The 23,190-nt window shown below is 42.5% G+C and overlaps 1 protein-coding gene across 3 annotated transcripts in view; it reads right to left on the bottom strand.

Annotated features, from left to right (window-relative positions):
• Positions 1-23,190, bottom strand: part of scube1 (signal peptide, CUB domain, EGF-like 1) — a 279,156-nt gene that overhangs the window by 13,850 nt on the left and 242,116 nt on the right. For all 3 annotated transcript variants that reach the window (XM_078220129.1, XM_078220128.1, XM_078220127.1), the window contains 5 exons: positions 22,563-22,679; positions 17,387-17,545; positions 8,174-8,377; positions 3,651-3,812; positions 1,104-1,271 (listed from right to left, as the gene is read on the bottom strand). In XM_078220129.1, the coding sequence (XP_078076255.1) occupies positions 1,104-1,271; positions 3,651-3,812; positions 8,174-8,377; positions 17,387-17,545; positions 22,563-22,679 (810 nt within the window). The remainder of the gene's footprint in view (positions 1-1,103; positions 1,272-3,650; positions 3,813-8,173; positions 8,378-17,386; positions 17,546-22,562; positions 22,680-23,190) is intronic.

The following is a 23,190-nucleotide window of genomic DNA, read 5'->3' on the forward strand; positions in this document are numbered from 1 at the left end:
AATAGGCAATGTACAGTAAATGGCAGAACCCTTAAGAGTATTGATAGGCAAAGGGATCTGGGTGTACAGGTACACAGGTCACTGAAAGTGGCAATGCAGGTGGAGAAGGTAGTCAAGAAGGCATATGGCATGCTTGCCTTCATCGGCCGGGGCATTGAGTTTAAAAATTGGTAAGTCATGTTGCAGCTTTATAGAACCTTAGTTAGGCCACACTTGGAATATAGTGTTCAATTCTGGTTGCCACACTACCAGAAGAATGTGGAGGCTTTGGAGAGGGTACAGAAAAGATTTACCAGGATGTTGCCTAGTATGGAGGGCATTAGCTATGAGGAGAGGTTGGAGAAACTTGGTTTGTTCTCACTGGAACGACGAAGGTTGAGGGGCGACCTGATAGAAGTCTACAAGATTATGAGAGGCATGGACAGAATGGATAGTCAAAAGCCTTTTCCCAGGGTGGAAGAGTCAATTACTAGGGGGCACAGGTTTAAGGTGGGAGGGGCAAGGTTTAAAGGAGATGTACGAGGCAGATTTTTTACACAGAGTAGTGGGTGCCTGGAACTCGTTGCCGGGGGAGGTAGTGGAGGCGGATACGGTAGTGACTTTTAAGGGGCGTCTTGACAAATACATGAATAGGATGGGAATAGAGGGATATGGTCCCTGGAAGGGTAGGGGGTTTTAGTTAAGTCGGGTAGTATGGTCGGTGCAGGCTTGGAGGGCCTTTCCTGGGCTGTAATTTTCTTTGTTCTTTGACTCAGCTTCAACAGCATTCAGGGGGAGAGAGAGTTTCTATAATCTTTGTATGAAAAAATGCTTTCTGGCACTCCTGAATGTTCTGACTTTTTCATAACATTGGTTGTTTATGTGCCATTTGTAGCTTTTCATTGGTAGTCCTCTTGAAACCATTGTCTTCATTTTTGATTTTAATGTTCCCTACTTTTTCAGTTCTACTTGCTGCACTTCGACTTTCATCTTCAGCCAGACACGTGAAGTGTAACGGTCCCATCAAAATACATCTGGTTAAACTACTGCAATGAATTGAGAGAATGATGGGAGCGTGCAGTCACACTGTTTTTTATCTCATGGATAATAATGACTAGATTTACCTTTTGTTTCACAATCTTGAAATGAAACTGCCGCTTCATATTTTGTCATCAATCCACCCCCACAGTAAAAGCACTGAGTGCGACCTGGCTCAGGTTGGAATGTGCCATATGGGCATGATCTACAAGGCCTGAATCCATCGGAGGAGAAATGTCCTTGAGAGCACTGCCCTGAAACGAATTATAGAAAATTACAAAACATTTTTGTTGCAGGAAATTAAAAAAAAAAGAAAGAATTGTATGTTTTGACATTGTTCACAGTTCTGCTGCCAGAACCACGAATAGGATTTTATGGCTTCGCTCGACCCGAGACTGGAAAATCCCACCTGAGGTCAACGGACCTTCCCCTTGCATGCTCCGATTCCTGTAGCAGGTGGAGTGGTAGAATTCCGGTGAAGAAGTGGGTGCCATGGCTGTTTATGTGGCCTGGGGTGTGGAGGCTTACTGTTGGGAATCATGATGCCATCTTTAAACACTGCTTTGAATTGTCAGTGGCTGAATTGGAGGAGCAGCAGCAGCAGAGAGAAGGCCAGTGCAGCAATGGCATATGGAAGAAACCAGGTCATCCAGTGGTTTTAGTAATGCCTTTCTGAAGGTTCCCCTCCAGGCGGCTTGGGCAAGGTGCAAGATTTTCTTTCCGTCGGACAAGACGGGAACACCTGTCCACCCAACCCAAGGAAGCCTGGATGAAGATTGCAGAGAAGGTCATTCCTAGAACCTTGCTGCAGCTCCGCAAGAGGGTGAATGACCTTATGTGATCTGCCAAGACAGGTGTATCATAACCTGCTTGCCTTTGGGGCTTACATATGGCAAGGTGCGAGGATGACTGAGTTACTCAGAGGATTTCAGCCCAGTTCCTTGCATTGGTGCCAGACAGTAGAATTGGACATGTTACTGAACATGTACGCAAGGCGTTATGTAATAACAATGTCAAATGGAAGAGGATGAGGAGAATCTTGCTCTGTTCCAGTGCTTTCTAATCCTGTACAAGGTTGAGTAGGTAAATAAAGACTACTTTGAAAAAGGATCTTTGGATCCTTTGTTAAAGAGTAAAATACTCATCATCTAAGACGACACAACAATAACAAATGGTGGTAGCAGTGTAAAGCTTCATTATTATGCAAGTATCATGGCTGCTTCCCAACAACCATTCACACATTTGGAGGAAGCACTTAGTGGTTGCAAACCAGTTCTACATTGAACAAGTGGTAGATTTTCCTATTGATGATGGCTGCAACCCAGTGAATGAGCACCTTGCTGGCCCCATGAGTGCAGTTGATTACACCCTGCACCTAGGGGAATCCTGCAGTGATCCTAAATCCTACAGCCTTCTTAGCTTGACAGTCTAGATTGCTGCAAAAGCACATTATGTCCAGTCAATACCTGGAATGATCCTGAAGCATAGAGGCTCAGTGTCACATTGGCCATCTGCGCCACAGACATTGCATGGCCACCATTTCTACTTGGCACACAGCTGTTATGGTCTCCCTGGAGAAATGCAGTCTTTGGTGATGGACATCTAAATGCAGCTGAGCCTTGGTCTGTAGATCCTCCCCAGTTGGTAACTTCTCTGCGCAGGAGGCTGGGTGTGTGCTTCACTTCACCATTTGCACTTTCCCCCTCCCACCCATAAGGCTGGCGCACCAGCTGCCCTTCTGGTCGCTGCTATCCCACCACTCTCTGTTTCAGTTGTTCCAATCTGCTGGGGGAACCAAAACCTGAATGAACGAGGCCCATGGCTTGTAGAGTCACTCAATGTCAGGGCCTCCATCCATCCATCCTTTACCCAGACAGGTGCCAGCTCTGGCTGTATGCCACTTCATTTTTTCCCCTTCTCCCCACTATCTATGTCAATGTCTGAGCTGTTCCATCCTCCCTGCCAAGGCTCAAATGCGATCATAATGGCTTCCATTTGGAGCCAGAATTGACTGTTTACTTACTGCTCTATTTATAACTAGAAAGGCTTAGAAGCCCTGCAGTCTACATGCAGGCCTGGGACAATCCAAAAACCCTCAGGAAATTTAAATTAATTGTCTTTTCAACAAGTTTAACTACCGGCCCATTTTGTGGAAATGAGACGTCCTCCTATCATGCTGGTCACCCTTTGCAATACCCAGATTTGCTGTGAAGATATCAGATTTCCGGCTTGATGACTTTGCACCTGATTTTCTGGTCCAACTCTAATGAGTTGAGCCATTCAGCCCTAAATGTGCAGTGACATTCTGTAAAAAAAATTATAATTTTGCTATCGGGAACTGTTTGATACATTAGAGTAAAGATCTTCCTTCGATTTTGGTTAAAGTCCAAAGAACAAGTCACCTGCATGTTATCTGAGGATCATAATTAACATGACTTTGCACAAATAAGCATGAAATTCAGAACACAAATTTGCCTTTAACTTGGTATGTAGTCTGTCTCAGTGAAGAAGGAGTTTTATCAATTCATCTTTAAAGAAACCATAATGATGATTCTATCAAAAATCATATCTAGGTTATTGACTTCTATTGATTGAGCAGCAAGCATAATCATGAGGAAAAGGTAGGAACTCACCTCCGCATTCGGACATGTTTCGAGCCCCAGCTATTCCTTGTCCATCGTTGCTTGGACATGGCTCACAGGATAGCTGCCCTTTTGTATCTTGGTAGGTTCCTGGAGGACACAGGAGACACTGGTTGTGTTCTCCACTGTAGTAGCGACCTGTGTCACAGCTGACTGGAAGAACAAGATAGATTTCTGAGTGAGCGGAAAGCCTGCATGCAGCACCTCTGCCTTTTCCAGCTCCATTGACTGGATGGCAGTTGGACAATCCCCTGCAATATTAATGGAGTCTGACCCTTAGCAGGCATGGTTCACTACCTCTAGCACGAACACAGTGCCAAGTGGGGAACCAATGAGAAACCACCACCTGTTCTTGGAATTCTCTCACTGAACAGCTTTAAAATGTATTTTAAAAAACTATATTCTTTCGGTTTCAATAGTTAAATCCTGTGTTGCAAGTTAGATGGGTTTTTATTGTAGTAACTGTCTGTCCTGCAAAGCTAAGTTGACAAAGCTAAGTTGCAAAGAAGTTAACATTGATCAGAATTGTATAAGGTTTGAGATGCATTAGAGTACTTTTCCCATTTGGAAAACTACTTCCATGCATTCAAAACTGAAGAAAATATTGCTTGGGATTGTAGTGTGAAAATATGAGGTCACTTGGGTGACCATAACCTTTTTAAATTGAAAAAAACCTTTAGCAGCTTTCACTTGGAGGATAAAAAGCCGACACTCCTGAATTGCTGGTATGAGGAGTCATGGAAAATATGAGGGGCATGTGAGTGGGGTGCAGGGTGATGGTTTGGGGGTCTGACATTGCTTATTATAACTGTGTTGATGCCCCAACAAACAAAGATGGGCATTCTAGCCTGCCATCCTGGTCATCCGCATGCCTCCAATGATGTCTTGGACCTGCCTTGGTGGTGGTGGGTACAAGTCCATCCTGCCCTTATCCCCCAGATTGAAATATGACGGGCAGGGACATTTTTAAAGGAGACAAGTCTGCCAAGTCACAAACTTTCTGCCTGTTCCACAACCTTCCATGCAAGTAACATTCACACCACAAAAGTCCCAGGCAGTGACCATCTCCAACAAGAGAGAATCTAACCATCACCCCATGACATTCAATGGCATGACCATCACTGAAACCTCCATTGTCATCACTTGGGGGTTACCATTGGCCAGACACTGAACTGGACTAGCCATATAAATACTGTAGCTACAAGAACAGGATAGGGGCTAAGAGTCCTGTTGTGACTATCTCACTTCCTAACTCCCATTTACAAGGCGCAAGTCAGGAGTGTGATGGAATGCTCTCCACTTGCCTGGATGAGTGCAGCTCCATCAACACTCAAGAAGCTTGACACCATCCAAAGCAGGCTGTTTAATTGAAACCCCATCCACAAACATTCCCTCTCTCTACCACCAACATACAGTGGCAGCAGCATGTAATATCAACAGGAACTCAACAAGGTTCCATAGTCCACAACTTCTAAACCTACGACCCTACGATCTAGAAAGACAAGGGCAGCAGACATATGGGAACACCACCACCTGGAAGTTCCCTCCAAGCCACTCTCAATCCTGACTTGGAAATATATCAGTAAGAAATCTCACAACACCAGGTTAAAGTCCAACAGGTTTATTTGGTAGCACAAGCCACAAGCTTTCGGAGCACTGCCCCTTCATCAGGTGATGGGAGTTGTGTTCACAAACAGGGCACATATAAACACAAACTCAATTTACAAGATAATGGTTGGAATGCGAGTCTTTACAGGTAATCAAGTCTTAAAGGTACAGACAAGGTGAGTGGAGAGAGGGTTAAGCACAGGTTAAAGAGATGTATATTGTCTCCAGCCAGGACAGTTAGTGAGATTTTGCAAGTCCTGGCAAGTCGTGGGGGTTACAGATAGTGTGACATGAACCCAAGATCCCGGTTGAGGCCGTCCTCGTGTGCAGAACTTGGCTAGCAGTTTTTGCTCGGTGATTCTGCATTGTCATGTGTCGTGGAGGCCGCCTTGCAGAACGCTTAAGATCAGAGGCTGAATGCCCATGACTGCTGAAGTGTTCCCCAACAGGAAGAGAGCTCTCTTGCCTGGTGATTGTCCAGCGGTGTTCATTCATCCGTTGTCGTAGCGTCTGCATGGTCTCCCCAATGTACCATGCCTCGGGACATCCTTTCCTGCAGCGTATCAGGTAGACAACATTGGCCGAATTGCAAGTGTATGTACAGTGTACCTGGTGGATGGTGTTCTCACGTGAGATAATGACATCCGTGTCGATGATTCGGTACTTCTTGCAGAGGTTGCTGTGGCAGGGTTGTGTGGTGTCGTGGTTACCGTTCTCCTGAAGGCTGGATAGTTTGCTGCGGACAATGGTCTGTTTGAGGTTGTGCGGTTGTTTGAAGGCAAGAAGTGGGGAAGTGGGGATGTGAGGATGGCCTTGGCGAGATGTCTTCATGGATGACATGTTGAAAGCTCCGGAGAAGATGTCGTAGCTTCTCCACTCCAGGGAAGTACTGGACGACGAAGGGTACCCTTCTCCGGGGCCTTCAACATGTCACCGATGAAAACAAACATCTTGCCAAGGCCATCCCCACAACCCCACTTCTTGCCTTCAAACAACAGCACAATCTCAAATGTTGTCCGCAGCAAACTACCCAGCCTTCAGGAGAACAGTGACCACGACACCCCACAACCCTGCCACAGCAACCTCTGCAAGACGTGCCAGATCATCGACACGGATGCCATCATCTCACGTGAGAACACCAACCACCAGGTACACGGTACATACTCTTGCAACTCGGCCAACGTTGTTTACCTGATATGCTGCAGGAAAGGATGTCCCGAGGCATGGTACATTGGGGAGACCATGCAGACGCTACGACAATGGATGAATGAACACCGCTCAACAATCACCAGGCAGGAATGTTCTCTTCCTGTTGGGGAACACTTCAGCAGTCATGGGCATTCAGCCTCTGATCTTCGGGTAAGCGTTCTCCAAGATGGCCTTCACGACACACGATAATGCAGAATCGCTGAGCAGAAACTGATAGCCAAGTTCTGCACACATGAGGACGGCCTCAACCGGGATCTTGGGTTCATGTCACACTATCTGTAACCCCCACAACTTGCCTGGATGTGCAAAATCTCACTGTCTGGAGACAATACACATCTCTTTAACCTGTGCTTAATGCTCCCTCCACTCACATTGTCTGTACCTTTAAGACTTGATTAGCTGTAAAGACTCACATTCCAATCATTATTCATGTAAATTGAGTTTGTGTCTTTGTGCCCTGTTTGTGATCAGAACTCCCACCCACCTGACGAAGGAACAGCCTGTTCCGAAAGCTAGTGGCTTTTGCTACCAAATAAACCTGTTGGACTTTAACTTGGTGTTGTTAGACTTCTTACTGTGTTTATCCCCATGACTTGCCAGGGCTTGCAAAATCTCACTAACTCTCCTGGCTGGAGATAATACACATCTCTTTAACCTGTGCTTAACCCTCTCTCCACTCACCTTGTCTGTACCTTTAAGACTTGATTACCTGTAAAGACTCGCATTCCAACCATTATCTTGTAAATTGAATTTGTGTCTATATGTGCCCTGTTTGTGAACACAACTCCCACTCACCTGATGAAGGGGCAGTGCTCCAAAAGCTTGTGGCTTGTGCTACCAAATAAACATGTTGGACTTTAACCTGCTGTTGTGAGATTTCTTACTGTGCTTACCCCAGTCCAACACCAGTATCTCTACATCTTGGAAATATATCACCATTCCTTCATGGTCTTTGGGTCAAAATCCTCTCCCTAAATGAACTGTGGGTGTAGCTACACCCCAGTGACTGCAGCAGTTCAAGAAGGCAGCTCACCAGCACCTTCTCAAGGGCAATTAGGGATGGGAACAAATGCTAGCCTAGTCAGCGAAGCCCACACCATATGAATGAAAAAGTAATCCAGCCCATATTGTTCCACAGAATTAGCACCATTTCTATATATAGTAAATTAATCTTCAAATAATAATTATTTGTACCAAGGTATGGAAGGATCTCAGCTTTTATTTGTCAGTCTAATCTGTTTCTGTCAAAATGCCCTGCTGCTGCTAACAGTGAGGATGGAGAATTCGGCTCTCAGTCAAATCTCCGTTCACTGCAGCGGGATCAGAGAATTGCACTGGCGTGAACAGCCGGATAATCCCGCCCATGGTCTTTGACCAAAGTAATAAGATAAGAAAAAATGTTTCAGACAATAATTGAATAAAGTGGCTTCTCCATTAACTAATTAGAGTCACCATTTGACATTCTAGAGGCAGCTGTAAGGCCTCCAGTTAAAACAAGACAACAAAGGTTAGAGGTTTTCTTCCCCAATAATTCATATCTGTCATCTTCAAGCTATTGAACAAATGCAACGTACATCAAATAATTCAGCATACATCAGAATAAAATCAGCATAAAGCACCTCATTAATATATGTGAACTGTCTCAGTTAAACTGAAAACTCTTCAAAATAGTTAGCACAATTTGAAATAATACTTACTGCACTTCCCATCCTGGAGCACCTGGCCTGTGCTGCATGTCTCCTGATTTTCATGTATTTTTGCTGGTTTCTGGGCAACTTCGTATTCTGTCCCAGAGAACTGGATAAAGAACTGCTGTTTATTAATTGACTTCCTTAATGTTTTAATTGCTGTTTGCAGCTTTTGTTCCATCCTCTTGCGCACACATTCCATGTTACAAGAATCTACGGAGGAAAGCAATGCAGAGTCCTACATTAATGGTTAGATCATCTTGAACCTGTTTATTTTTCCATTTATCTTGAAATCTTAACCAAAGAGAACACTATTAAACCAAAAACAAAAAAACCTTGAAATTGCTAGACCACATTTAAATTAAATTGCAAGATCACGTTGTAGATGGATGCTAGTGGGTATGTTTTATCACCTTACCTTGGTGCTGCACTCAAAGAATAAAGGCAGATATTCTGAGATTTTTAAATATATATGCAGAGTTTTGGACCAGAAAATGCCTTACTGGTAATAGCCATGTTGGATTCAGTAAAGTAGACTTGAAGCAGCCTCGTGTGGGCCTTCAAAAGGATAGTGGATAAATATTTGGAAAAAAAACACAAATGGAAATGGGGAAAGAGCTGAGGAATAGGACTGAGGGAATAGTCTTTTCAGAAAGCTGTCATGGGTCTGGCTTTACAATGGGTTTGAAGGCAGGGGGCTCATAAAAAACAGCCTTCCCACTCTAAACCTTTAAGGAACTTGCAGTGGTTGTGGAGGCCTGCCTGCTCTTTGGCCTTTTGAGGTCCATAGGAGACCAGTTAATGGTGATGGTGTTCCCATGTGCCTGTTACTCTCGTCCTGGGCACTAGAGGCTGAGATGTTGTGGAAGCACGTTGGTACATCAGGTCACTGTGTCATTGCCTGGTTGACAAGCTACAACATATTTTTAAAATATTTTACTTCGAATGGTATGTCTGGGATGTTTGAGTGCTACGTTTCCCCTCCACCCTTGGTCAGGAGGTATGAGGGCCTATGTTTTCTGTTGAATGTGGCATTACTGGTGCTAACCTAATCCAAAAGTGCAAGTGTTGAGTGTTGTAACCATACTGCAGACTTGATCACAGCATAAAAAGGTTTGAACCCTCTTGGTAGTTGGGGCCAGTTACAATAATAACTTGCATTTCTGTTGTGCCTTTAATGTCGTAATGCCTCTAAAGATGCTTATCATAAAGCATTATTAATTAAACTGATGGGCTGAGCTTCCCCATCATTGAAGATGGGGCTATTTCTTCGACACGCAAATTTTGACATTGAATTCCTGTGGGAATTGCATAACAGGTATATGCATACCTTGGGTACAAGTTTTATCTAAAACAAAATGTTTGCCTACTACCTTGTCGCTGGGGAAAGTCATCTTAAAATCAGCCCCCATAAGTTGTTATAATTTCTTAATCCTTTAATATTTGGGCTAACCTCAGTGTAAAGTTGAGGATAATATACACTAGGGCCAAATTTTCCAAGCATTTGTAGTCAGAGTTTCTCATAATTCATCTCCTTTATTCCAGGTATCATTCTTGGCCTTTTGGCTAAGACCAAGTGTTGGATCAAGCCCGAGATGAGGCGCAATGCTCTATCTTGTCAGTTTGGATCTTGTTTGTCTTCCTGTGGGGACCATGAATTGAAATTTGAATTTGGATTTTGGAATAAGTAAAGAATAGATTTGGATCTGTCTGGTCCACTCTAGGCATTGACTTTGTAATTTTGAGAATGGAGTAAAATTTATTTAATAAATCATTCGAGTGAATTGTCATGCCTTAACTTGTCAGCTTGGATCTTATCTGTCTCTCTTGTGGGGACCACAAATTGGATTCAGTTTGAATTTGGTTTTTGGAGCAAGCAAGGAGATGGATTTGGGTCTGTCCAGTTCACTCTGAACATTGGCTTTGTAATTTTAAGAATGGAGTTAAAAGAAATCATTCTAATGAATTGTCACAGGATGTTCTCCAAGATCAGTGTTCATTCCCAACTGGGTTGTCCAAAGTTGAGCACAGTGGAGTATGTTTTTTTCATTTCTTAATTCCCAGCATGGTGTGCAATCTCATCTGCCAAAAGTGCATCAAGGTAAATTGCTTGTAGACTGCTCATCATTTCTATCCATTAAAATTAATGGATAAAAATCAAGGGCTGCACCCTCTCCATTTTAACTTGTTTCTGGTAGTGGTGGCTCCATTCCAACGTGGTGAATGTTTCATGTTTATATTTGAAAATGTGCTCTCTCCCATGCTCTGTGCCAGCGAGAGCTTTGCATCAGTCTTTCTGCATTTCTTAACTTATTTTCTTCTGATGAATCCCATTAGCCTCTTGGATTAAGTAAAAAAACAAAGGCTTTCGTTTAATTTAGCTCCTTAGTTCATAAACAGACTTCTGACATGGATGGATGAACATGGGAAATTAATTTAATATCAAAGACAGTTGGATAGAAAAATGGATTATCTGGTCATTATCTCACTGCTCTTTGTGAGACATTGCAATACGCAAATGAGTTGACTTTAAAGAGAAAAGACAGATTACAGTATCTTAGGTGTATGCCCTTCTAAGTTTTTTTCCCCTCCTTTTTCTGTTTTTAGTCTAGCAGCCTATGGCTTGTATATTTGTCAGGCTTGCCAATAGAGGGAGCTGGAGACCTGCTTAGTAACTATGAGATGTCCGATTAGCTACAGCACAGCTCTGAGTTATCAATTTAAGCTCATTTGGACACCCCTGTCTGTAACCCTAATTACCCTGCCAAACAAAAATGCAGAGCCCATACAATTGGATGGCATTTCACAATTAGATGACTCAACGAACAGACAGGTATGTTTTCAGAATGAGCAAACCTTCATTCCTAAGCTAATTCAACAACTTTTTCTAAAAGTACAATTTTCAAGCTTCAGTTGTAATTGGTGATCTCAATGCATTGATAATGGTGGATACTGACTTTAAATTGCATAAAATATATCTGTTAACACATACATGTTCTAACATGAGGTAACCAGCCTGGATCAAGTTTACAAGTCATCATTACTGAGGCTGAACTGCTCTGTTCCACAGAAAGGGAAAAATATCTTTGCTTGTGCAGGAATTCACCTCACCTTCTTGTTAACTGAAGTAAATCATGCAAAATGGCAAACTGAGCTATAATTAAAGCAAAGCAGCAGCCTGGCCCTCAAGTATAGCTGGATGTGTAAGAGATAAGCTTGAGGTAGCTACTTATATTTCACTACATGAAGATAATCTCAACGTCCTAACAGCAATGTATCCAATTAGGTAAGGAAATCCATTGGGTAAGTGATTGTTTTGTAGAATATGAGGAGGCATTACATGAGTGCTAATTACATGTTATATTTGCGCAGCGAGTGCACATAAGATGCAAATAAATAACACCAAGAAGAGGTGAGCTCCATATCAGGTAACACTGAGGGGAGATGGACTGAGAATCACTGCCCTGACACACTAAGGACTAAACTGCCCATCTTTGTAGGGACTTTTCCTTTCCATTTCTTTCACTAAACTTGTGAATGGGACACATTGGGCCCTATTTTACCATTGCGTCACGCAAAAGTCGGGTGTGAGGCCATTAACGTGATCCGCGCCCGCATCCGCGCAGATGGCCACTTTACCTAAACCCGGGAATGGCTGCGATCCGCTTCGCGCCCGAAACGGGCGCAACGGCGATTTAAATGTATTTGCATGTATTTCAATTGAATTAATGAACTGCCCGCCCAACTTTATCAGCATTTCCCCCTTTATTGCCGTGTTCGCCGATCCAGAATCGCGCCGAAATGAACCTGCTGAATAAAAGTTTGAATCGGGCACTCCAGCTGCTGAAGAAGCGGATTCAGAGCTTCCAACGGCTCCCTGACTCAAATCGGTGGTGGTGGTGGTGGTGGTGGGGGGGGGAAGGAGGGAGGCGGGTCAGATCATTCTCTGGTTGGGGGGGAAAGGGAGTGAGGCCAGATCGTTGTCTGGTTGGGGGGGGGGGGGGGGGGGGGGAGGAGGTGAGTCACATATATCTCTGGTGGGGAGTGGGGGGAGGGCCGATCGTTGTCTGATTGTGGGGGGGGGGGGGGGCGGGGAGGGCCGATCGTTGTCTGATTGTGGGGGGGGGGGCGGGGAGGGCCGATCGTTGTCTGATTGTGGGGGGAGCGGATGGCTGATCGTTGTCTGGTGGGGAGGGAGGAGGAGGCGGGTCAGATGTTCCTCTGGGGAGGGGGTGGTGGGGGGGGAGTGAGGCCAGATTGTTCCCTTGTGGGGGGCAGGGGGAGAGAGGCAGGAGGCGGGCAAGATGTATCTCTGGTGGGGGGGGGGGGGGGGAGGGTGGATCTCTGGTGGGGGTTGGAGGGGGGGGCAGGGAGGTCCGCTGCCACTCTGCAGGCAATTGGTGGGGGGGGCAGGGGTTCGCGATCGGTCTGGGTAGTGAGGGGGTGGGTGGATAAGGGGGATAGTGATGTCTGTGGGGGGGCCATCGCTCCCGCTTTTCTCTCCTGGGCCGCTTTCTCCGCTTTCTGCGGCCTGGGAGCGATCTGACACGGGCGCGCTTTTTCAAATTGTTTTCTAATTGCGCAGTTCAGAGCTCCGATCGTTGTAGGCGTGATAAGCTCCGCCCACAACACGAATGGGATCCGCGATTTTTTTTTCAGGCTAAGTGCGTATGGGGGCGCCTGAAAGCAGATTTCCAAGTCGGATCTGAATTACGCCCAGATTCAGCACTTAGAATGAAAATGGTAAAATCAGGCCCATTGTGGTGACATGAACCCAAGTTAGTTTCCCCTTGAAACCCACTGGTTCTTAACATTGATATCACTGTGATTTTTTCCTTCAAATTGGCTTGCTGTTTGTTTTCTGAACCACTGAAATGCACTTGTCCCAAATAAACATTATTTCAGTGTTAAAATATGAATTATACACAGTAAGAGCAAACTTTATGGGGAGCTAATTGCTCTGTGATACAAAATTCATTTATCTGTCACCATGTACATATGGACAAATGGAGTAAAAGGTAAATCATTTCCTTTTGTTCTTTCTGTAGGTTATTAATCCATTGTGAGAGGGTTCCATGCTGCAGATTATTTTGAACGGTACAGCATCAATTCAATGTTTGCATTTTTAGAACTTTTATTTAAACCTGTAAAACTTCGCGGATGTGGGACTTGGATAGGCTGGAGGTTCTGGGGTTGTTCTCCTGAAAGAAGGGAAGGCTCAGAGGAGATTTTCTAGAGACGTTCAAATCACAAGAATAATAGATAGGGACAGACTGTTGCCTTTTGCAGAAGGCTTGTGTGAGAGAGGGCACAGACTTAAAGTGATAGCAAAAGAGCTGAAGGCGATTTGAGGAATATCCTTTTTTTGTACACAGTGAGTGGTTATGATCTGGAATGCATTGGCTGAAAGGGTGGTGGAGACAGAATTAATTATGGCTTTCAAAAGAGAATTAGATAAGCACCTAAAGGGGCCATAATTCCGGGTTACAGGGAGCTGGCGGGGGTTAGCTAAATTGTTCTTGCAGAGAGCCTGGAACAAACATGACAGACTGAACGGCCTTCTTTTGTGCTGTAACCATTCTATAAATCTATTCTATGTCACAGGATTCTACAAACTGTCCTTACTGCAACTGAAGCAAACAGGTCAGGTAACTAAATCTGTGGTAGATAGAACTTCGTAAAATAATTCATTGTCAGACTTTCTTTTAAAAAAAAAATCCTCCTCTTATTTAAATTTATGATGCAAACTGAATTTTTCTGCTGGTGAGGGAAAAGGAAGGAACAGAAAACACTAAATTACTCTTCCCTTTGCTGCTTTCTTCACGCATGTTTGCAAAAAGAAAAATGTACAAATGCAAACTCTAGGTAGGGCCTTGAGGACAAAAAGAGTACAAGGTCACTTCCCAACAATGCTGAGCAGAGCAGCTGGGAGGAAGCACAGAGAAAAGGTTTGATCGACGATTTAATGTGACAGAAATGAGTGGGGGGAAAAGCCCGTGCAATGAGCAAAATTACTCTCGAGTGGAACTTGCTCCTCAAGGCTTGGCCTTTCAGTGGAGAAAGGTATCATTATGGTGCCTGCTCCAGGCTGAAATCTTGGAGCTCTATCTCGACATCTCAAGATTTTGACATTTGAAAAGAGTGTTCTTTTTTTTAAAAACTGCAGATTGTTTTTAAGTAGCACATTGAAAAGCTTGTGAACTACTGTTTTCCGCTGTACAGTGAACCATCTGGTGATCACAGTAGCAGATCCTCTGTGATGTACTTTCCAGCTTTAACAAAAAGTTAAAGAGGAACACAAAAATTAGTCTTTAAGTGCACAGAAACCTTGCAAATATTCTACTCATATTTAACTTTTGAATATTGATTGATACAATTACAGATCTTCACATTGTAGCCAATATCCTGACTATCACTATTTTATCTTATTACACATATACAGAAGATCAGATTGCACGATGTTTGAACATTAAAATAAGGTTGTGTGAGATGCACTGCTTTTTTTGTCTTAATTGTTTCAACTGTGTGTTGAAAGTAAAAATAAATGAAAAGTATTTCAGAATCTCCACAGAGCACATTGGATTTGCCAAGCCTAAAGTTAATGGGGACGGTGGCTGGTTTCAGTAGCAGATGAGCTATGGTAGGGTGGAGATCATAGAATCATAGAATCCCTACAGTGCAGAAAGAGGCCATTCGGCTCATCAAGCTTGCATCAACAACAATCCCACCCAGGCCCGTAACCCCATGTATTTACCCTGCTAACCTTCCTGACGCTAAGGGGCAATTCAGCAGGGTCAATCAACCTAACCCACACATCTTTGGACTGTGGGAGGAAACTGGAGCACCCAGAGGAAATGCACACAGACATGGGGAGAATGGGAGGAAATCCACACAGACATGGGGAGAACATGCAAACTCCACACAGAGTTACCTGAGGTTGGAATTGAACCTGGATCCCTGGCATTGTGAGGCAGCAGTGCTAAACACTGTGCCACCCAGAACACAGTGGGATTATGGAGGTTGAAATAGATAGCCTTAGTGACAAATGTGGACATGTAATCAGCAGCTCATCTTGGGATCGGCAGTGATACCAACATTGCAAACAATCTGTTTCAGCCTCAGACGGTTGTCAAAGAGACGGACGATTTTCATGATTAGTTAATGGATTTTGTGGTCGGAATCAAAGACAGTGGCTGGAATTCTCCACCATTCACAGCCTGCCGCCACTGCAAGTGAGGACGGAGAATCTGGTGCTCAGCCAAACCTCCTTTCACTGCAGCGGGACCTGAGGATTCTGTGGACATGAATGTCTGAAAAATGTTTGTCGCTACAGAGATAGTAGATACATTGGTTTTAATTTTCCAAAACTCCTTGGCTTCTGGAGAGGAACCAGAAAATTGGAAAACTATCAATGTGACACCCCTATTCAAAAAAGGAGGGAGGCAAAAAGCAGGTAACTATAAGCCTATTAGCTTAACAGCTATTGTAGGAAAAATGTTGGAATCCATTATTATGGAAGTAATAGCAGCACATTTGGAAAATCATAATCTAATCAAGCAGAGTCAGCATGGCTTCATGAAAGGGAAACTGTGTCTAACTAATTTATTAGAGTTTTTCGAGGAAGTCTCAACCAGAGTGGATAGAGGGGAACCAGTAGATGTGTTGCATTTGAACTTCCAGAAGGCATTCAAAAAGGTACCTCTCAATAGGTTAAATCATTAGATGAGAGCCCATGGTGTTGGAGGTGGTATATTAGCATGGATAGAGAATTGGCTAATGGGCAGGAAACAGCAAGTGGGGATAAGGGGCTCTTTTTCAGGTTGGCAACCTGTAACCAGTGGGATCCCACAGGGATCAGTGCTGGGGCCACAACTGTTTACAATATATATTAATGACTTGGGGGAAGGAAACAAATGTACTGTAACCACATTTCCAGACAACACAAAAATAGACTAAGAGGCATGTTGCGAGAGGGATACAAACAGTTCACAAAGAGATATTGATAGGTTAAGTAAGTGTGCAAAAAGTTGGCAAATGGAGTATGATGTCGGAAAATGTGAAGTTGTCCAATTTGGAAGGGAGAACAAAAGAATAGTGCATTATTAAAATGGAGAAAAACAGCAGATAGCTGCAACACAAAGGGACTTGGGGATGCTTATGTACAAAACACAGAATGCTAACACACAGGTGCAGCAGGTAATCTGGAAGGCTAATGGAATGTTTGCCCTTATTTCAAGGGGATAGAAAGATAAGAGTAGGGAAGTCTTGCTGCAACTGTACAAGGTACTGGTGAGACCACATCTGGAGCACTGTGAGCAGTTTTGGTCTCCTTATTTAAGGAAATATATTATTTCATTGGAGGCAGTTCAGAGAAGGTTCACTAGGATGGTCCCTGGTATGGAAAGATTTTCTTATGAGGAAAGGTTAAACAGGTTGGGACTCTACTCATTGAAATTTAGAAGAATGAGAGGCGATTTCATTGAAACATATAGGATTCTTAAGGGGCTTGACGGTAAATGCTGAGAAGATATTTCCTCTCACGGGAGAGTATTGGACCAAAGAGCATAGTCTCAGACTAAAGGGGTGCCATTTAAGACTGAGACGAGGAGGAACTTCGTCTCCCAGAGGGTTGGGAGTCTTTGGATCTCCTTGCCACAGTGAGCAGTGGGGGCAGTCTTTGTGAATATTTCAGGGTAAGATAGATACATTTGAGATCAGTAAGGGAATCAAGGGTTAGGGGGAAAGGGCAGGAAAATGGGCATGAGGAATGTCGGAACAGCCATGATCCAACTGAATGGCGGAGCAAGCTCAAGGGGCTGACTGGCCTACTCTTATGGTCTTATACATATAGTGATGGACAGCAAAAGACCGTTTGGCCCATCTAGACTGTCCCACACAAACCGAAGTAGCTTGTGCATTACAAAATATGCACTGCCTACCCATCCAAAATCATGCCACCTCCCAGGGGGAGAGGTGAAAAACCCAATAAAAATCTCAAGCCAGTTTGGCAGAATAGAATCTGGGAAATTCCCCTCAGAGAAGAAAAAAAACTAATGGTCTCCTTGGCCAAGAATTAAACCTTCTTGAATTTATAATTTTCTCTTGTAAAAAAACTTGTCTTCACCATCAAATTTAATGATATCTCTATGAAGAGCCAAAAGGAGCTGAGCAGTGTAATCCATATGAAGAGCTGACTGGCTTCCAGGTTAAGCAACTACTGACCTGTCACCTCCTCAGACTTCATTTCGACCTCGAACTCTGCTGTAATGTGTGACACCTCCTTCGACGGCGACTTGCGTCCACGCCTCCGCTTTTTGGAAGAATCGCACTTTAGGTTCACAAAGGTCACTTGACAGTTGTCTGTGCATGGAAAGTGACCACCTTTGCATAAAGGGAATTGAAATGAAAAAGAGAAGAGGTAACAAAAGAAGCAACAGCGCATTCATGACCATATGTATTAAAGAGGTATCAAGTATTCTGAAGTTATAAATTAGTGCTAACTTGGTGATGCACTCTGAACCTGTCATAATGCTTTCATTGATTCTTGTGCAGTGTCCCTATAGAAACAACTATATGCAATCTATAAATTACTTACATGCATCAAATATCACTTTAAATTCTTAATTTGTAACCAAATCCAAACATACAAGTTATTGTCTATATTGGCAACGATTTAAAATTTGTTCTGAATTTCTACGAGTTTGTATACATAAAACTTCCGTAAAGGAATATCAGTGAGTATTTTTTCATGTTTCCAAAGGATAAAATAAATTATAATGAAAACATTACAAAAATATTTATTCAAAGATTTTTCTTTCCTTTGTCCTTCAGTGAATATTTTTATGCGTGAATATGCGGGTTGCTCACAATGGAAAATTTCAGACAGCTGAAATGAGCTTCAAGTATGGTACAGCTAGATGCAGATAAAAGATCCAGCCATGATATAATACCCAGGCTCCAAAGTATTGAGTCGATTTCCCATAGCAGCCATACATGTGGCATTTCTAAGTAAGAGTGACAATGTAATAATAGTGAAGGAGCCATTTGGGATTGTTGGCTCATAACTGCCAATTGACTCTAATTCTATCAGAGAAGATTGTTTTGGTCCATGTCATAAGTTCCTTCATTTTTTTAAGAAAGTGTAATTTTACAATACTTGTATGGTGTCTGGCTCTATTAAGGGAGTGAGCTTCTGAAAGGGTTACATGACCTGGGCTGACCAATCTGGAACCAAATTGGGGATTCACTCCACCTTGTCTGGGTTTATCCCAGCAGTTGGATCCTAGAGTCATGTCTGGAAACATTGAATCGGCATCACCCTGTAAATAGTTGTTCGTTAATAAACATCTATAATTTGTTCTTAACGAGTGGAGCCAAGTTACTACAACTTGTTTTCTGCTCATGAATAATCACGAATAACTTCATTACACACAGACATATATAAAGTGTTGTCTTATATGTATTTTATAAGGCATTACAATTTGCCATGAAATACATTGCCTATTTGCAACAATTGCCTGGTACAATCATGTGAAAATGAAAAATATCTACTCTCAACTGTATTTAAAACCAAGAAATTATTGATGAATGACATGGCCTGGAGCATGTTTTAGTGCTGCAATGTCTCCTGGAGTTCAGATGAATTTTAAGTACAGCTTAGGTTCACTGTCGGCACATGCTGACATTTTCTGGATGTTTAGCTGCACATAATGAACTGCATCTTGAATGTTTTTATACATTGTTCAGCTCAACCTCCTTTCAACACCAATGCACTGCTGACACAATGCAAACATCTTGGCATGTGCAAGTTGACATGCCACTCATGAATTTTGGACAGCAAGTGTAGCGATGGATAGAATGACGAAGAAATGAACGATTTCCAATTGATAAATGGACAATCTAACAAATGTTATCTAAATAGGAATATGCTGCTGAAATAAAATTGGTAGTAGTCAGTTGATGCCTTCTTTTTTCTGATCTCAGATCTGCACTACCCTTGACATTTGCACACTGTTCTTATGCACTAGGGCACCAAGAGAAATTAAAGTTTTGAAATTGGAGGAGAATAGCATTACGAACAATATATTTGGCAGCAAATTTATTGGATAATGGTTGTCTGGGATCAGACATATGGTAGTCACTGAGTAAAAGCTTCAGATGAAAAATAATTTTATTCCATTATAGTATGAATGAGTATTGTTTGTTAATAAAGCTCATTTCATTATTTTGAAAGAGAAGTCCATATTATTTTTCAAGGATAGATAGTGAAGTTTTTGAATAATCTAGATGGAAGGATAATCCAGATAAAAGTTGGCGATATACCTGAAGATATACATGTTTTTGGCATTGCACTAATACCAGTGAATGGGGTAGGATTTTGTTCAGTAGGCACACAAGATACAGGAAAATAATAGGCAGAAACCTATAATTACACAATAAGGCTGTAAATCAATCTTGGGTTCTGCAAATGTTTAGTGACATTTAACCACAATTGCCTGACTGAAATATTACCTTGTAATTCACGACCAGATATCATTCGCATTATTTTAAGTAGGAAAATGCCTCAGGAAGCAATAACTTAACAGGTAAATTACAGAGTAACAGGCTCTTAAAGCGTGAAAAAAGTTACAAAAAGTGCATTTTAAAATGCTGGACCAATCAATAAAAAATATTTGGAATATAAAAATTTGAATCCAATTTCAGGACATTGATGGCTTTTACAATAGTTACAATTATTTCCCATTAGCCACAGTGATTATTTAATTGATTGCACCTGCTCTATTTAGATTCTGAATATGGTTAGCATAATAGATGAAAAATGTGAACTCTGCAATTGAAACATCAGAATAGTCTTTCTTGTGTCATGATTCAAATGGGAGGCAATTATTGAAATTCAAGATTTATCACATTTTCTGATCTGCCTGTAATGGAGTCAACATGGGCCAAGAGAGAAAATGGTGTGAATGAAGCACAGTGATCTTAATGTACAAATTGGTCAGCAATTTGTGGTAAGGAAGAGATATCCCAAGTTGCTAGACAATTTATGCCAGTTGGCCATTAGCTTTGCGAAAATGCCACTTTGCCTTTACCCTTCTCATAAGCTTCATGGAGCTTCTGCATTTTCAGATTAATTGTTCATTAAACTCAGCACAAAGTTAAGCTTAGTAATTAATAGCATAAATACCCTTTTAACAATATAATAATTATTAATCACTGTCAGTCACTCTCTCTGGTCCAGAAAGTGAACAAATAAAAGTGTGCTGTCACATTCCTTCAGGCAGTGAATTGTCATTGGAGATTCAGAAAGTGTGAAATTTAAAACTTAGGTTTTTTTATTTTTCCTCTTTTCCCCCTTAATCCAATCTTTCTTGTCCTCCCTTTATTTCTCTCCCTATAGTTAATTGATTTTTAATTCACCCATTCTCATTCACCCTCCTTCTCACTTCTTAGTTTTATTAAAAATATACCTGGTTGGTCACATTGTTCACTATGTTACCAGATACTCTCTTATGCTCAACTTCAAGCAACCTACAGGTGTTATAGCCCATGTGTTTTTTTGGGGAAAAAAACTATAGCTGGAACTTTCCGGTTGTTCACACCTGAACCATCAATCAAACAATGTTTTCCTTGGGGCTAAGATGTGCCAGTACTCCAATAGTTGTGTGGGGTCTCAGGCAAGTATACATAATTAGGCTCAGCTGCGAGCCTAGGCATCCATTAAGGTTATTGAAATAGCATCAGATATAATATTGCTGTTGATTGTGGAGCCTAGATATGTGAAGCTATCAACAACTTCCAATGCCACATTAGCAATGGTGACTGAAAGCAGTATGGAAACATCTTGGACTATGCTATTTGTCTTCCTGAGGTTGACGGTCAAATCAAACTCTTAACAGGCGTGAGAGAATCTGCCCATTTGCTGCTGAATGTGTCCCATGATGCTCATGCAGCATCAACTTGAAGCAAAGAACAATACAGCACAGGAACAGGCCCTTCGGCCGTCCAAGCCCGCGCCGCTCCCTGGTCCAAACTAGACCATTCTTTTGTATCCCTCCATTCCCACTCCGTTAATTCTTGAATAAGGACTTGGTGCACCTTTGTCTTGGATTTCAGGGAAACAAGGCTGAACAGCTTTCTATCAGTTCTGGTAGATAACTGCTGTAGGTGACCTGAAGACATATAACAGCAGCAAAGAGAAGAATGTGCCAAAGAGTGTTGATGCCAGAACTCATCCCTGTTTGACCCCACTGCAGATCTCAAAAGGTTCTGATGTTGCCCCGTTATCGTTGACCTTACCCATCATGATGTCATGTGAAGAGGTGATCGCATTGGTCAGCCAATTTTCACCAGCAGCTTAAATAGACTGTCTCTGTTCGCATGATTAAATGTCTTGGTGAAATTGATGAAGGCAGTATATAGTGGTCTCCTTTGTTCATGGCTTTTCTCTTGCAGTTGCTGGACTGAAGAGATCATGTCAATTATGGATCTTCTGATTCTGAAACCACACTGGGATGCAGGGTAAATGTGTTCTGCCAGGTCCTGCAGTCTGACAAGGGCAATATGGGCAAACACTTTCCCCACAATGCTCAGGCAGGGAGAAGCCTCAATAGTTGTTGCAATTGGTGCAGTTGTCCTTGTTCTTGTACACAATGTTTGTGTCATGCACATGCTGGGGTACTGCCCCCTCCCTCCAGCAAAGACAGAGAAACTCATACAGATGGAGCAGGAGTGTCGATTTTCCCAGCAAAAAAATGCTGATTGTTTGGAGATCAATGTCACTGTGATGGAATTGTTGTTGAAGCCAAACGATCCTCTTGTGATAATTACATAAGAGATCCAAATAAGATGACTCTGAATGCACTAAAAGTTGTTCAGTGTAAAATCCAACAGACTGCCAGTCAGTGTACCATTGACTACTGGTTACAACTTTGCTAGAATATCCAGATGTCCTTCAATACAGGGAATGCTAGGGGTATATGTGAAGGGATCAAAAAGGCAACAAGTCCATCACCAAAGAAAATGCTTCCATTGAAAATAATGGGGAGGTCATCAGCGACCGCAATGTGCAGTTAGAGAGATGTGTGAAATGCTACCTTGAGTTGTACTCTAGGCAAAACACAGTTACTAAAGAAAGCCTACCTGACATGGAAGAATATAAAACCCACAGTTGAGGAATTTAGCAAAGCTATTGCTTTGCTTGCCATGGACGCAGCTCCAGGTGATAATGCTATATTGCCAGAATTCATCAAATCATTGTATTAAATTGATAGGTTCTTGATGACAGAAAGGTGTTGGATTATGTATACCCTGCACATTTCTTATTCTTATTTATCCTATACATTGTTATACTTAAGTGCAAGTATGATTCAATTACTATTAATACAAGATTGTAACATACCTGATATAGTGTGTTTCAGACTATCCTTAATTTTTTCCTTATTACGTGGTCGTAGATGGCATTTGGCATCCTTGATCTTGAACCTAGCCTTTTGTTTTATTGGAGGTGCTAAAGGATCTGAAACAAACAATGGATATCTTTAGGATCACAAGGACATAAGTTGAAATCAACTTACCTCAACAGAAATGAGAGATCAGTGCAACATTTTGTTGTTTCATAGCATTTTGCATGGCTGGACAAACTCCCACCAATAATGGTTGATTTATTTCTTAACCTCTGCTCACACAAATTGGGTAAGTAGCATGTTTGAGAATGGGATTGGAGATTATTGTAGGAATAAGTATAGGCCACTTGCTCAAACTTTCCCCCACCTTGGCCCTGCTCTTCATTTCTTGTGGGGTCTTCCAAGCCCAGTTTTCTCAGAAATGCAGAGCAGAGAATTCCATTGGATTGGAGGAGAGGCAGGGAAAGACAGGACATTCCCTCTTTTATGGCACCAGCTGCCAAGTGGTAAGTTTAAAGATCCAGTGTGAATGTTAGTGAATGGTGAGTGAATGGATAGATGGGTAGGCTGGCAGGTGGGTTGGGGGCTGGTCAGGTTGAAGAGCCATGGCAACACCTGCTAATA

This window comes from Mustelus asterias, chromosome 9, assembly GCF_964213995.1.
Source record: "Mustelus asterias chromosome 9, sMusAst1.hap1.1, whole genome shotgun sequence".
In the NCBI taxonomy this organism is placed as follows: domain Eukaryota; kingdom Metazoa; phylum Chordata; class Chondrichthyes; order Carcharhiniformes; family Triakidae; genus Mustelus; species Mustelus asterias.